Source organism: Cydia strobilella, chromosome 6, assembly GCF_947568885.1.
Source record: "Cydia strobilella chromosome 6, ilCydStro3.1, whole genome shotgun sequence".
Lineage (NCBI taxonomy): Eukaryota > Metazoa > Arthropoda > Insecta > Lepidoptera > Tortricidae > Cydia > Cydia strobilella.
In genome coordinates, this window is record NC_086046.1 from 4,520,044 (window position 1) to 4,536,524 (window position 16,481).

Sequence of the window (16,481 nt, forward strand, 5' to 3'; positions counted from 1 at the left end):
AAGGCAAGTAGGAAAGCGGACCCTGGCAAAGGCTGGGATAACGTATCGGAATCAGATCGCATAACTAAAACTCGAATAGGCCCTTTATTTTGTCACTCTACTTGGATCATAGTAGTGCTACGCCGTAGTCCGTAGCAAATAAAAAACCTCGTAATGCTATGGCAACAGTTTTGCGAACCCGCCGCTAAACATAGCTGCTCCCATACATCGAAGTTACAGTCTTATTTTAATACGATATGTTTTATTTACTCGTACATGTAACGTGGCATAACCATTAACGTAACATATACAGTGTGGAAAAAAATTATGGGCCCTGGAGGAAAAGTACCTTGAAACCTTAAGTTAGCTCATTTTACTTAATGGAACCATTCTTTTATTTTTAGAAAGAAAGGAAACTGCATTCAAATTTTTTTTTATTCGCTTGGCTCGCTCGGGAATCGAACCGACTAAAAATTCCAAAAAATAAACGCCCGCTATTTTATTCTACTTGTCGATACAGTTAATGTTGATGATAAAATTTCTCAAAGAAACATTAGGTCTTACACTCATCTGTCGTACAAAATATCCATAAAATGGAATATTTAGTACTCAAGAATATTATTAGACAAGCAAAATTAAAAAAAAAAACTTTGAATGCAGTTTTGATTCTTGTTAAAAATAAAAGAATGAAAGAGAAGTAAAAATAAAGAATGTAGAAAGAATGTTTCCTTTAAGTAAAATGAGCTAACTTAAGTTTTTAATGCACTTTCCCTCCAGGGCCTATTAATTTTTCCAACCTGTATACAAAATATACATATATGTATATCCTACATAATTATACATGTAGGTTCCTACATCTGCGTAGTTAGGCCGCGGGGGCGCCGTCTATAGCAGTCACTAAGTCGTCTATTAAGTCCGCCTTTTGCGTTATTTATCGTTTTTTTAGTAATAATGATTTATTAAATAGGTACATAAATAAATACAGAAAAACACAAATATCTTACATTTTACCTCCTTCCGACATCCGATATCGGATAGTTAAAACCGTCGTCGTCGAATTACCAAGCATATGGACTTAGTATAGTTTTTAGTATTTAGGTACTTAGTGACTAATGTTTTACAATCGGTGTGAACTTACAAATTTATTTTCAAACTAGGTCAATATTTCCTTAACTAAGTCATCATATTCTAAAGGTCAAAAATGTTCGTAAAAAGTCCTTAATCCATATTGGATATTATTGAAAAATTGAAAGTATGGTAAACTGATAAAAGCCCAGCAATAAAAACGGGTGACTTTGTAACTAAATTTTCAAACAAAGTTTGAAGAACCTTTGCGGTTTTCGTTTCATATTTAGGAGAGCGAAAATATCTTCGCTAAAAGGTGCATAACTTTTGGAAACTTCACCAAGTTTAACATGCGGGTTTACTTATACTTTTCAAATGCTTCGTCAACTATTTTATATTGTTTAAACTTATTTTTTGTAGAAGAAAACTTTGTAGCCTGAAATTGAATCAGTATTTTAATAAACAGTTGGAAGGATTATATATGTTGATTGAAAAAAATATAAAGTACATATTAAATAAAGGATGACTCACGTTAGACCGGACCGTGCTCGGGCCGAGGCGTCCCACAAGTCATTTTCTATGCCAGCTGATCGGTGATCACGTGATGATCTCCATAAAAAACGAAGCGCCGGAAGCTCCGGCCCGGCCCCGGTCCGGCCCCGGTCCTTATTTACCTAGCAAATATTTCATGCTCAATTGTCATAGAAATAAGATTTATATTAAATTTTACTAATGGTATTAAAAAGAAACGAAAAATACATTGCAAGTGTCTAAGATTAAAATTTTGCCGGGCTGTGAAGGCAGCTTGTTGGCAGTGCGCCCAAATAAATACTCTACCAGTACAATCAAAACTATAAGCAATATGTAGTGCTAACATTTGCCTAACAAATGCTTCACATATAATATGAATAAGCTATTAATAGCAAATGTCTCCATGTAAGTTTACCTCCATGTATTTTTGGTAACATTTACATAAATCATATGTACTGAACTATGTAGCTATTACGAGTACATTTAATTTGTTATTCATTTTATTCACCCGTAAGAAGTACAACAACACATCAAGGGCTGAGTGGTTGTAAAGTTGTTGTTGATAATATTTTTATGTAGACCCAAATGAACTCCTAGGTACTACTATTTAGTTTGACCTTGAGGTCTATTCAGAATAGTACTTAGCGCTAATTTTAGGCAGGTATATATAATAATGGTGACCGTGAGACTTCTATGAACCATATAGTTGGTAGTAAATAGGAAGGTGAGTGATCTGCTGACGACAGACTTTATCAGAACTTGTACAAGGTTTGGAGGTCTTAGCGGTCCGGGAATACCGCGACAGTTCATTCCACAATTTAGCTGACAATCTTCTTCGTAAGATCGACGTGATTGTACCGAGAATGTTTATTGTGACTTATACGTGTATAAGAAAGTTTATTGAAACTTATACGTGTATAAGTCTCAATAAACTTTCTCTGTACAATCACGTCGATCTTACGAAGAAGATTGTCAGCTAAATTGTGGAATGAACTGTCGCGGTATTCCCGGACCGCTAAGGCCTCCAAACCTTTAAGAAAAGAGCGTAATCCCATTTATAGGCCAGCAACGTACTTACAACCCCTCTGGTGTAGCGGGTGTCCATGGGCGACGGTAATCGCTTACCACCAGGTGATTCTTCTGCTCGTTTGCCTCCTGTATCAAAAAATAATTGTGTTCGATTTTATGTTTCGTATTACAATCATATATTCAGCATAGACTAAACTTCACTGGTAAAAATAAATGCCATTTTAAAAATTAAAAAGGGATCAAATATGTGAAACCATGTCACGTCTCGGCCTTTGGATTCACGACACACAAATGACCCCCTAATGGTCCTTACTCGGGACGTGGCTTGAATTAATTGGTTTCAAATAATACGAATTGTGTTAATATTTTTATCCTACTGCGGACCAGCAGTAGAGGGTACTGGTATTGTATATATTATAAGAATAGACTCGTAACTGTTTGATACTCTTTTGGAGACTGTAACTTTTGTGTGCGATCAAACGTGTGGCGTATCTTTGGAGGAGATCATGTACATAGTTTGTAACTGATCTCCTCAATGGTCTGTGATGCAGATACACTAAATGCTAAATGTTCGTAAGTAGGTGCAAGTAGCATGGCTTGCTGCACTGACTGTTGTAATGTGAGTTGTAACGCGTCGCATTATACCGAAATACATATAACGAGTTAGTTATCCGTAATAGTTTAGAAAAAAATATTAAACCAGCAGGCGTATTATGGATGGCTTTATCCAAGATAAATATTATTAAATAAGTGTAGATGTATATTCAAGATATGTTTTTAACACCATGCATTAGAAAGAGACAGACACTCTAATTGTCACTGTTACGTAGATAAATACGAGTAATATATCCGTACAGCATCACAAACGACGTAAAGAGTAGAAATTAATTGCTTGTCAAATCATAATAAACAAATCTTTATCAATTGCGTCCGGGCAACTCCGCCGGATTCAATGATAACCCACGCGGGTCACATATCTGACCACTTAGTACCGTTCTCTTCATACAAGACCATAGTGCACGAACTGATAATCCGAAATCTACCTTAAAAACGTCACATTAAAGTATATTTTCCTAGAAAATAATAAAGTCGTACACCTTCTGTCACCGAGAAAGCGTAAGCTATATTCAATATGTTTGTAGCGCCGAGATTTATCAAGTTGGTCGACTACTTGTAAGAACTGTCAATGTAATTTGAGTCTTTATGCCTTGGTGATAAAATAACTATTTGTGATTGTGTGTTTAGTAACAACTGGACCAGGAAAACGTTCAATTGCACATCCTACGTCGGGAAAAACTCATATAGGAATAATGCAAGAAAATCTCATCAGCACGAGTCAGATTTTGCGTATAAAACGGTGTCTGGGCAAGCTTTTATTAGTTTATCTTGAAAGTTACAAGGATGGGGCTGCTACGAATTACTTCGGTTGTGATCCTGGTGTTACATGTTTTTGGAGCGCACGGAGATCTCCCGTTATTGCCTGGGAATAGACTGAGGACAGGTAAACGTTCAGCATGAATCCTTTTTTTCATATTAGTTCAAATGAGTATACACATTTTATTTTATGCTTAGCACGTTCGCGTCTAACAACACGCGTTTAGACATCAGAAAGTTAAAGAATGTATCTAAAGTTATTTTTAGGCTGTACCCTTAAAGGATACATTTTTGTAGTTCTTCGTTTATTTATTTAATTTATTCGTTGTAATTTTTTAAGATTCAAATGAGTAAAGTGTGTATGTACTCGTGACGTTAACTTTTATTGAACCAACCTAACTTTTAAAATTAAATTAGTTTATTGTTAAAAGCCCCACTACAGCTATCTATATTTTATTTGAAACATTACTAATGCATGACCTAAATTTGAATAGGGGCGCGTTCCGAACTCCGCTAACAGTATTAGTTGTTATTTTCTTTAAGAGTTATAAAACTATGATTGTTCGCTAGAAGCAATGCATCTAGGATAATGTTTCAACTAACTTCTTCATAAATATTACCTTATTCAGAGATTTTTGGTCAGGTTATTTTAAAGAACTAATACAGGGTGGCCCAAGATACGTTGCCAAAGATTTTTTACTGTGCATACCTATCGTTGATAATATTCACAAACGTTTGCGTTTATGTATCAAAGCCAATTGAGAACATATTGAAGATAATACGGTTTGTGTCAGTTAAATGATTATATAAAAAGAAAATATATTTCTAAAAAATATTTTTTGGGCCTGTACAAATCTGGTATATGTTTATACATTAATAAATTAAACATTTCAGGGGACGCGGTAGAATACCCCGGCGCAACACTCATCGACTGCGTAAAGGGGAATATGATTTTGTCTGACTTCCATAGATCGCACACTTACACACCAACTCAAGCACTGGTGAACACAAATAACTTCGATCTCTACCCGTTTACATCCCACGCCGTCATTCCCGGGACCCTAGTCGATGGTGGCATAGGGAGGTTCTCGTTTGTCAAACTGACACATGGGTAAGTTTAGCGCTCTAACCAGACTTAAAATTTGAAACCTCTGAGGAACTCAGATTAAGAAGAAAATTCCGATGAAGAATGTCCTCTTATTCTGAGTCAGTTAGTCATGTGCGGCCCTAATCTAAGGGTTACCAATTTAGGTTAGGTATACCAGTTTAGGTACATAGTCTTACAAAGAAGAGTATAAATTAAGAATTAGTGGCAATACGGTAGTGTCGTCCCGTTTTCTTATATAGATTCATTAGAAAGGGACGATACTACAGTATTGTCACTTTTTTAATATCTGCTCTTTTTTGTGAGACTATAGTATATCGCGCATAGTTTTTATCGTGTATATATATATATATATATATATATATATTTACTTGAAAATAGTTGTATTTGTATAACTAGCCTTATGAACCGATTTTGCATGTACAACCAGCCTTCAAGTTTATAGTCTATGATGGTTCATTATTTTTAGTACGTAGGTATTTTTGCACTTTGTAGTTTTCCTCAGCCACCCGTTGACCACGAACGCTGTAAAGGATTCGAAACGTCGGGATGTATTATAAATTCAATATACGCGATATAATCCGTTTTCATAGTTTTATTTATCTATAGAATACGAATTGTATTAATATTTTTACACTTTATAATAGTATAAAGTGTAAAAATATTAATACCTAATAATTATAATATTTTTACACTTTATAATAGTATAAAGTGTAAAAATATTAATACAATTCGTATTATTTAAAACAAATTAATTCAAGCCACGTCCCGAGTAAGGACCATTAGGGGGTCATTTGTGTGCCGTGAATCGAAAGGCCGAGACGTGACATGGTTTCACATATTTAATCCCTTTTTAATTTTTAAAAAGGCATTTGTCTGTCACCAGTGAGTTTAGTATATGGGGCATAGCACACTGCATCCGATTCGCACGTAGCCCCGACGTGCGAGCGGGACGCGCATAGTGTTGTCTCGCTAAAACTTCGGAGTGTAAGTGTATTTGTTTTTTAGGGTTCCGTACCCAACGCGTAAAAACGGGACCCTATTACTAAGACTCCTCTGTCCGTCTGTCTGTTACCAGCCTGTATCTCATCAACCGTGAAAGCTAGACAGTTGAAAATAGTTGAAATTTTAACAGATGGTGTATTTATGTTGCCGCTATAACAACAAATACTAAAAAGTACGGAACCCTCGGTGTGCGAATACGCACTCGCACCTGTCCGGTTTTTGTTTGTTAGTAATAACAATATTTGAGTAGGTAAGTGCCTTTTAGTACTATTTTAAGGGTCAGTTGCACCAACCACAATTAACAGACTGATCAACGTCAAGCAGCAGAAAACTATGAAACTTCCCGTACAATAAAATTTAGCGAACGCTAAAACGGTGACAGACGGTTTGGTGCACCCCGACCTAAGTCTAATTTCTATGACATTGTTTACAGCATATTGCACAAACGGACGGCATTCGCGCTGCAGACATCAGCAGATGGTGAATACGCGTACTGGATGCCGCAGGGAGGGTACGTGGATGTGCCGCAACACCCCAGCGCCAACCAGCCGCACTTCGTCTTTACACCAGACTACAGGTAACTAAACTGGAAGTAACCCGAGAGCCATGGAGTGGTAGGTCCTAGCATTAAATTGTAGATTCTAAACATGACTTTAATATTAATAATAACTAGGTATTTATATAGATATGTAAATTAATTTCGCATGTTAGTATGCAAGGAAATTATTCAAGTTTTTGTACGCCATCAGGCAGGGTATAGTGCTACAAATATTTGTGACGTTTTCAAGTAAAAGGTACCACATTGTCGCTTGCCATAAGGACGAAATTTGCTAGTATCTTTATACGAATAACCTCTCAGAGTATCCTTATGGCAATTAACAAAGAGGTACCTTTTGCTTGAAGACGACATATTTGAGTATTTACCGCCACTGTAATAAGTTTGACATATACTCACAAATGAAAACACTTTGAACTTTGAACTTTAAAATGACGATGAGAAATCACGTAGACTACAATTTAAAAAATAATTCTAATTCAGAACCACTTTATAATTATAGATGGCTCATTTGCGAATCATTATTCTATAACTTCCCTATTATTATTTTTTAAGGCGCATCAGCACTTCAAATATTCGCAAAAACGGCCTAATTTACTAGGCCACAAAGAGAGGCATGGTATTCAAAACTGACATTAGCCTAAAAATCTAAACAGTTCGACACAGATAACTTCATTACCATTTATATCTCAAAATTTCGTTACATTTGGTTATGTTTTGGAGTCAAATACGAAGCCTCGTTTTTTGAGATTTTTACGTTTTGGCTGAACCTGTATCAAAAATTAAAATTTTGACAAAAAAAACATTTTCCTTCTACAGTGGCTGCGCATGGACCGTGACACCGATGGCCAACGGCATGCTGCGACTAAAGCATGTGGAAGGCGGGCACGAAGACAGGCAGTTTAACAACCTCCCCCCATTTCAGAAGGGGGGAGACGTCTCCTACGGCATGCAGTTCCGCGACTACGGTTACGTGCACAGGAATGGGCGGCTGATCAAGCATGCCACGGCGTATGCTTACATGCACTACTCGGATGTCACTAGGAGGTATAATCAGATAATAGCTAAGTACCTGGGATTCCTGCGGGGCTACCGCGAAAACCGAAATTCGCAAATTGCAGGGATCTTTATCTTTTACTCCAATATAGGCGTAATTAGAGTGACAGAGAAAAATGCCCGCAATTGGCGAACTTCGATTTTCGCGGTTATACCCTGGAAGACCGAGCTTTGCTCGGAAAACATTTAAAACTCAAAAATGATTTTTTCCCAGAGATAAGACCTAGCTAGATTGATTTTTCGCCCCCGAAACCACCCATATAGCAAATTTCATCGAAATCGTTAGAGCCGTTCCGATGTCATCGAAAAATATAAATATATATATATATATATATATACGAGAATTGCTCGTTTAAGAATAAAATAGTAGAAAAATAAGTGCATTCCCGTTACCAGGAAGGTTTTGGGATTATACTGAGTAACTTTTACTATGGGACCAACCCCGAAATCGCGAAAAAAAATGTTGTGGATGAAAAATCTCTCATCTCACAATGTTATGTTTAAATTAAATAGTTCCGTTAAGCACCATACCATACTTAAAATCAGGTTTTTAAAAGGTCGGCAACGCGCATGTAATGCCTCCGGAGCTGCAGGCGTCCATAGGGTTTACTAATGTATTGCCAAAAATCGTTTCCCAAAGTATTACTTCCCAAACTATTTTACGCAAATTATCATTTGGCAAAATTTCATTTCGCAAATTTTCATAATCCAACCTAACTTAACCCAACCTAGTACGTCATTTTCATTTCGCAATATGGGGTTGGGAAATGAAATGGTTGCGAAGTAAAAAACTTGCTAAAATTTCATTTGGGAAATGAAACTGATGCCATAAGTTTGTAGGGAAGTGAAATTTGGCGAAAAATATTTTGGCTAAACGGCGGTATCCCCGTCCATAGGATACGGTGACTGCTTACCATCAGGCGGGTCGTATGCTTGTTTGCCAAAGATGTGGTATAAAAAAAAACCAAACCCAAAACACTAAAACTTGCATCCTTCAGGTGCATTCTCTGACCTCCACCGATGAACAGCCGGGCTAGCACATGATTGGCGCGAGAGTATCTCGCCGCGACATAGACTACCCATCCCCCTTTAATTCATACAGTTAGTAGAAGACGGGTAGTCTATCTCGCGGCGAGATACTGTCGCATCAATCATGTGCTCGGCCTACAGCTACCGTACGCCTGCATCCAGTAATATGGATAGAAAGTCAAACTAACTGCCAAGTTTCATTCCTGTTCTTTCACTTATACCATTCTCAAGGAGTTCTTAAGCTATTGTTTTAAATTTAATATACTTACTTTCTATATCACAAAGCAACTATTTTATGTCAAATTACTCGTCGTTTTTTTACGTAACTTCAAAAATAAAGCTTTTGCATCTTCGTAACATGATAAAAAAACAGCAAAAAATTAACGTTTCTTCTATGGGAGCCGGAGCCCCACTTAAATATTTATTTTATTCTGTTTTTAGTATTTGTTGTTGGCAACAGAAATACATCATGTGTGAAAATTTCAACTGTCTAGCTATCATGGTTCATGAGATACAGCCTGGTGACAGAAAGACGGACAGACAGACGGACAGTGGAGTCTTAGTAATAGGGTCCCGTTTTTATCCTTTGGGTACCGAACCCTAAAAAACGAATGAATACGTTTCTGATTCAGATGGACATTGTACGTGCAACACCAAACATGCGCGCCGCGGCCTGGCAACACCGCGTACGACCACGGGCAAATCGCCACCATGAAGATGAACTACTTTCACCAGAATACCTGGAACCCTATTACTGGCACGGAGTTCTGGGTTATACCGTCTAGTCGGTCGGTGGGTTAAAATTGATCCGCTCTCATTGACATATAGAAACCAAAGTTGTTACTTTCATTTTTTTTATTGAAATTGGTTTTGCCCAGTATTGTTATGGTAACATTTTATTTGAATTTGGATCGATTTGGCATAAAGAGTGTCGAGTTATGATTTTTTTTTAAATGAGCAGGAACAAAAAATCAATTTATTTCAAAAACCGCAAAACAAACCGTAATATCTTTGCATTATTTGTGATTTTTTTGCATATTACATATTTCCGTCACGGGTGCATTTAAAAATAATCGGTAATTTCTATGGAGAAATGGTAAAAACCGAAATTGACATTTTAAAGTTTTTTTATTGAAATGGTCTTTACCTATCATTGTTATGCTAAACTATGAATTTGAAACGATTTGGCTTGAAAAAAGTCGTAGATTTTTTTTTAATGCATGGAGCTGGAACAAAAAATTTGTATATTACATAATTCAAAACCTCAAAAAATAACGAATTATTTGTAATTTTTTGGAATCTTCATATTTCCGTAACGGGTACGGTTTTTTTTAAATCGTTTATTGTTTCTATCGATAAGACATAATTTTATGTTTTTGTAATGAGATGGGGTTTTACGAGCATCTTTTTACTACCCTATGAATATCAGACGATTTAACATTAAAATTATCAAGTTATGATTTAAAAAAAAATGTAGGTATGGAGCAGGTAAAAAAACAAGATATCGCGAGAACCGCAAACGTAACCGTAATATCCTCGCAGATGGTTAATACATGTGGAATGTGAAGAGAGGGCAAATAGAGAGTACTCTCTCCAGGCGGGTGTTATGCCTGGGGACCGAAGTCCACTGAGAGTTAGTCAGAAGGAGTATATATAGTAAGTGACATTTGAAACTTCGTAAGCGCGATGTAGGTTTCTAGCTAATTGCGTTCTAGCTCCCTAACGCCATCTGTTAGATGACGTCGACAGTGGCAGCTAGTGGGGACGCCACATACATATAACGAATTAATTATGATTTTTTGGAATGCTACTCATTAATATAACAGCTGCGGTTTTGTTAAAAAAAAGGAAAAAAATCATTACCTACTCGAAACTATAAAATGCCCAATCTTCTGGAATTCATAGGGTAGCATAAAGATGTTAGTATTTTTTTTTGTCAAAAACTTATTCATAATTATAATATTTATAAATTTAGCTCGCCTTATTTGTAAGTTGGACGATATGTAAATCAGTTCTATTTCACTACTCTGAGCAAAATCAGAAGCAGCCAATTTTTGGACCAAAGTCTTTGTGAAATCAGACGTGCCTTCCAGAGAGCAGAATTAATTATTCAAATCTTCGCCACAAACTTCTGTTTTTAATTAAATGCTTCTAGCTTTGTCGAGCGCTGAATAAATACAAATTGTGGTAACTATGTAGTTGTTATGTTGTAACTGGATCTACTGGCTTTTTAGGGTTCCGTACCCAAAGGGTAAAAACGGGACCCTATTACTAAGACTCCGCTGTCCGTCTGTCCGTCCGTCTGTCTGTCTGTCACCAGGCTGTATCTCATGAACCGTGATAGCTAGACAGTTGAAATTTTCACACAGATCATGTATTTCTGTTGCCGCTATAACAACAAATACTAAAAACAGAATAATGTAAATATTTAAATGGGGCTCCCATACAACAAACGTGATTTTTTGCTGTTTTTTCGTAATGGTACAGAACCCGAGTCCGACTCGCACTTGGCCGGTTTTTTTTTTTCGATTAGCGCCCTAATCTCGTCAGTCAGCCAGGGAGAAGGAAGATTAATTTGATTGGGCAAATCGGAGCATGGACATCGTAAAGCTGAATTAGTAAGCAATTGAAAAGAGCAATTTTTTCTTCTACGGTGCCAGCATCAGCAATATTATAGGCTATCTATGTTTAGTGGTTTGAAACAACGTGGCCAGAATTTGCTTTACATATCTGGACAAAGAAATAGGTAATAGTAGCCTTACCACGACTGCCTTAGCAGTATCAAACTGACACAATAATATATTCGCTAACGTCTGCCTAACTTGCTTTCTGTACATTTCGCTCGCACTAATATACGAGTACGAGCGAGATGCATAGAAAGTAAGTTACGCACATACTAGCGAATATGTCAGTGTCAAACTAGTGGTAGATTTGTAAACTATCGTGTTGGAACTTTTGTCAAATAATAGATAGATAGATAGATAGATAAACCATTTATTCGTTTGCCACAATACACACATATTAAAACAGAAGAAACACAGGAGATACAAAAAAGCAACATTAAGATAAAAAACAAAACTTAAAAAAATAAACCGTAGAATTGCTGTGTGCGTTGCAGCAAAACAAAAGGGTTCTGGCTCAGTTATACAATCCGCTCTTTCGAGCGAAGCACTGGTAATTCTGCCAGAACCCAGAATAGCTTACAGAAATAAAGCAGCTGACAGAAATATCAACAAAAAATACTATGTACTTAAACAATTCGATTGCCAGTTGCTTTCTTATCGGCTGTAATAATTGTTATAATTTTAAGCGTGCCGGAAGAAAGCAAGAGGCGAGCACATTGGATGTACGCGCTTCGGTCGCTTCTCGAGGCTTGTAATTTACCGGTGAACTCAACATCTTTGATCTACGGGCTATGGAATATTATTATTTAGGGATAACTTAATTATAAAACCGTAATATTGATCACGCAAATACTTTTTATATTTTGTATCATCAAAGATAAAATTTTCTTCATTATTTAGCACCATGTCATGAGCATTTCTTCTATTTCGTATTTATCAAAGAAAATTGTAAAAAATTGGAAGGTTAGGTTGCCAACCTCATAGGTAAATGAGCTCTGCCTCTGTTGACCTTTTGTAATTAATAAACGTTACTCTGATATGCCGACCAGTAAATATAATTCCAATATCATTTTAATATCGGTTTGATGTCAGTGCATGTTCCAAATTGGCCTTTAATTTTATATTTTCAAATAAATAAATGTACTTTTAAAGAAAATGTTATTCAGGTAATTCAGGATCTTAGTTCATATTTGTTGGATGTTGTTATTGTTGTGATTTCGTGTAGCCATTTCTCAATTGTGAATATTTATTAGAAAAATCATAATATCGAAGGTAAGTTTGCCTTTTATTATTATTTCGGATTACAGGCCACACCCATCCCTTTTATGATTACTATAATAGTACATTTCGATGCTAGTGTGGAAAGTATGTCATTGCTTCACGAGTACCGAGATAGATAGATAAGACTCGGGACGAGTGAAGAATGACATTTCCGCACGTGTATCGAACGACGTTTTTTAATACAGTTGCGAAAAAAATAAGAAAAGCAACAAGTAAGGAACGGAATTCGAAACTTTTATATTATTAATTCTGTGACATCATTGACATTGACATTATAAAGAACTGTTTTTCTAGCTTTTATTCGACTAGAATAGATTTTGTTATTATTAATGAAAGTTTTTTTTCAAATGCATGTTCTATAAGACAGAAACAATTGTAAATATTAAAACGTTGTACTATTATTACCTAAATATCGTAATTTATGATTATTTGTGTATCGTATATTTATAAAAACAATATCGAATGTTGCCTTTGGAAACTTAAAATATTCTTGCAGTAAGAAAATACGCCTCTTCTTTGACAGGCGTTCCGTTCCATTTGGTTCCATTCAGACAAAGAGGATATAGTTATATCTATCTTTGATTCAGACAACTTATTAAGAACGGTTTTTCAACATTAAAAAATAAACGTGTTATAATACTTATAATAATGAAGAGGTAAGTAATAAAATATGAAATATGCATATTTTTCGTATTCTTACATTAACAGTAGGTTTTTATGTTGATTACGACGTTTAAATGAAACTAATATTAACACTCATCAATAAGTAGTCATGAATTGGAACAAATAAAAATTAAAAAAATTGGAAAAGTAAAAAGCACTAGTTCGCGAAAACTAACTTTCCGCACGCTAAACAGCCACGAAAAGTAGCAATTTTTGAGCAACTGTATTAAAAAAGTAATGTCATTCTTGTCATTTTATCATTCACGGTGGAGACCACTGGGTGTTAGTGCTCGCAGGCACGGTCCTTCTTTAGGGAGCTCGGGAGTCGCTTGAGAGAGAGGGGACTAAACTTGATCCCCGCTCCAGGTCATTCCTGGTGCAAAGGTGCCTATTGCGATTCAACGCGGAAACGCAGCAACTACTTTTGCGCTTGGAATTACTCGTGGTGGGTTATTTGATTAGTTGTTACTGGTTTAGTTTCTTGTGCTTTGTTTTTTCTTTTTTTTTATGATGACGTGTTTTTGTCTTATATTGACGTATGATTTTGTTGCGTATAAGTTTTATGTTAAGTTATGGATCATTGAATGAAGTAGTACTTAAGGTATTTAATTATGGTATTTTTTGGAATTAAATAAAAATAAATTCATTTGTTTTTTTATCATTACTATAAAAGTAATGTTATCATTATCAGTAACAACTGGTCCATGTGACATAAATTAGGTACTTACCTAAATTATTTTTATACTTTTTTATTTCATTTGCACTTTTTTAGCTCTTTTTAGCGTGCTTCTAATCGCCCAGATTCTGAAATACATTATCTTCATACATGACAAGACTGTTGTTAACATGTTCATTTAAACATGAAAGGGTAATGTGTGTTTGACAAGCAAACGACTTACCGAGCCATCCATGTCATTCAGGTGAGCCGGGTCGACAAACAACTCTTGGGTGAGAATGTAAACATGGAGGCCAAATAAAACTTACATTGGGACATCAAAATTATGTAAATGGTGTCAGTCGCGCGTGCATTCCGCTCTAACTTGTCCGTAAATGTGTTGGCGCGAGAGAGACGCACGGGCGACAGACATCACTTAGATATCATTTTGATGTCACAATGTAAGTTTGATTTGACCTTCTTGTAATGTGCTTATTATAATATGTACTTTCTATATTATTAGATAAACCTTCGTATATCTTCAATCTTCTGTTTGTATTATGTGTTGTTAATACTCGTAAATAATATTCCAACACTAGCTGCTACAGAATCCGTATTTATAAATTTTAATTCAAAAGCTTTGCGTCAAAATCTTCACTTAGGATTTTGGGAAAGTAAATGTATGGCATTATTACTTTAGCAAATATAAAAAAATTCGGTGGTTAAGTTAATGCATGCTGCTACTGCTAGACTTTAGACTTGTCAGCGACGGCTAATAACAGCAGCATAGTGTAGTTTCTTGGCAATTTTCAGTAGTAAACGTATTAAAATCTAATAAAAGTACTTGAATCCAATTGCGGAATTTTCGATATTGAGTGGTCTCAATTCCGGAATTGTATCTGTAATATGGGAAAATTTGTCCGAGATTCCGGAATTTCGAGATTCCGGAATTCCGGAATGCGTACCCTAAACACTACATGAATTATCTTGTGCTACTTTATGGGTAATTTTGAAACCTATTTTAATTTAGTAAATATTAACCAGATTAACCTTCTAAGGCCCAAGGTCCTACCTGTAGTACTTCTTCAGTTTGATCAAATTGAAATCAAATAAAATTGGAACAGAGACGCTTTTGCTTTGTTTCGTTCAATTTTCTAACAACGCAAAATCACAGTTTATAATGATTCACGGTTAGTTTTACTAGACTTATATTGACCGGGATATAGACCGTGATTACCTTTTGTATTGTTACCCGTTTACCCGTGAACTACGTGGAAATATCGGGAGTTCAAAAACAATACAAAAGGTAATCACGGTCTATATCCCGGTCAATATAATTCTAACGCAAAATCCACTCTATTTCCTACACCCTACACTATAGGTTCAAATTTTAAGTGGCATATTTTAGATTTATCATTTGTATGGCTGGGCCTTAGGTTAAAACAATAAAAATAAGCACTTAAGTACAAATGATATTTTTAACTTCGCTTTTGATTTTGATTTAATTTGACTAGTTAAGTTTTTTCATGATCATAAAAATATAGGTATGTGTGGTATGTACGGAAAGGTACCCAACTGTCCGGCTGAATTATTTTTATATATGTTATAGAGTAGTCTAATATAACAGACACGCATTTTTTTTAGCTACCCAACCTCAACCTATTTGGAGAAATAGTCCTCCAAAGAACTGAAAAGTGACCATAACCTCTAACTTCTGTAGAGAGTTTTGTTAAAGCACACTGCTACCTATATAGTTAATTACTGGTCTGATTATATGTTGGTAAAAATATACAACCGGCCAAGTACGAGTCGGACTCCCGCACGAAGGTTTCCGTACCATTACGCAAAAAACGGCCAAAAAATCATGTTTGTTGTATGGGAGCTCCACTTAACGCCTCGAGCGGCAAAGCAATATTTTAAATGCGGCGCGCAGCAGCTAGGCGGCGAGTTTTCCATATTAAAAATGGCGGCCCGCCGCGAGCGTCCCATTCGATGTAGCTTGTTGCGCGAGAGGGTATAATATTCATTTTATTCTGTTTTTGTATTTGTTGTTATAGCGGTAACAGAAATATATCGTCTGTGAAAATTTCAAATGTCTACCTATCACGGTTCATGAAATACAGCCTGATGACGGACAGACCGACAGACAGACAGACAGACATACAGACAGACGGACAGACAGACAGTGGAGTCTTAGTAATAGGGTTCCGTTTTACCCTTTGGGTACGGAACTCTAAAAAATAATGGGCACGTGTTTTGTTATTTCGGCTCACTCATATATAATTTTACAAAAAAAAGCATACTTCAAAGTTTCATACTTTTCATCGTTTCACTTGTTTTCAATTTTAACGAGTTTAGAAAAACATTGTACCGTTATTTACAAACAGGAACTCAACTGAAATCGAAAATGTGTTCGGAATACATAAGGAAAATCCAAAATTGCTTTAAAGTAATTTCGTTCTTCCATCGAAACCTTTCGTTAGCATTGATACCTCAATTAAAATGCCGCAGCGCCCTGGGGGTCGATTC

The 16,481-nt window shown here is 36.0% G+C and overlaps 1 protein-coding gene across 1 annotated transcript; it reads left to right on the forward strand.

Annotated features, from left to right (window-relative positions):
* Positions 1 to 3,837: 3,837 nt before the first annotated feature.
* On the forward strand, positions 3,838 to 9,671 carry LOC134741980 (uncharacterized). The gene is made up of 5 exons (XM_063674886.1): positions 3,838 to 4,105; positions 4,873 to 5,089; positions 6,522 to 6,665; positions 7,464 to 7,691; positions 9,362 to 9,671. Exons 1-5 carry the CDS (start codon positions 4,006 to 4,008, stop codon positions 9,528 to 9,530), a joined length of 858 nt encoding a protein of 285 aa, XP_063530956.1. The 5' UTR covers positions 3,838 to 4,005; the 3' UTR covers positions 9,531 to 9,671.
* The last annotated feature ends 6,810 nt before the right edge of the window (positions 9,672 to 16,481 follow it).

Excerpts from the sequence above, each read along its gene's own strand:
- LOC134741980 (XM_063674886.1), top strand. The coding sequence starts at position 4,006 with ATGGGGCTGCTACGAATTACTTCGGTTGTGATCCTGGTGTTACATGTT. Across the intron at positions 5,090-6,521 it reads TTTGTCAAACTGACACATGG|CATATTGCACAAACGGACGG; the intron begins GTAAGTTTAGCG and ends CATTGTTTACAG. Across the intron at positions 7,692-9,361 it reads TACTCGGATGTCACTAGGAG|ATGGACATTGTACGTGCAAC; the intron begins GTATAATCAGAT and ends TTTCTGATTCAG.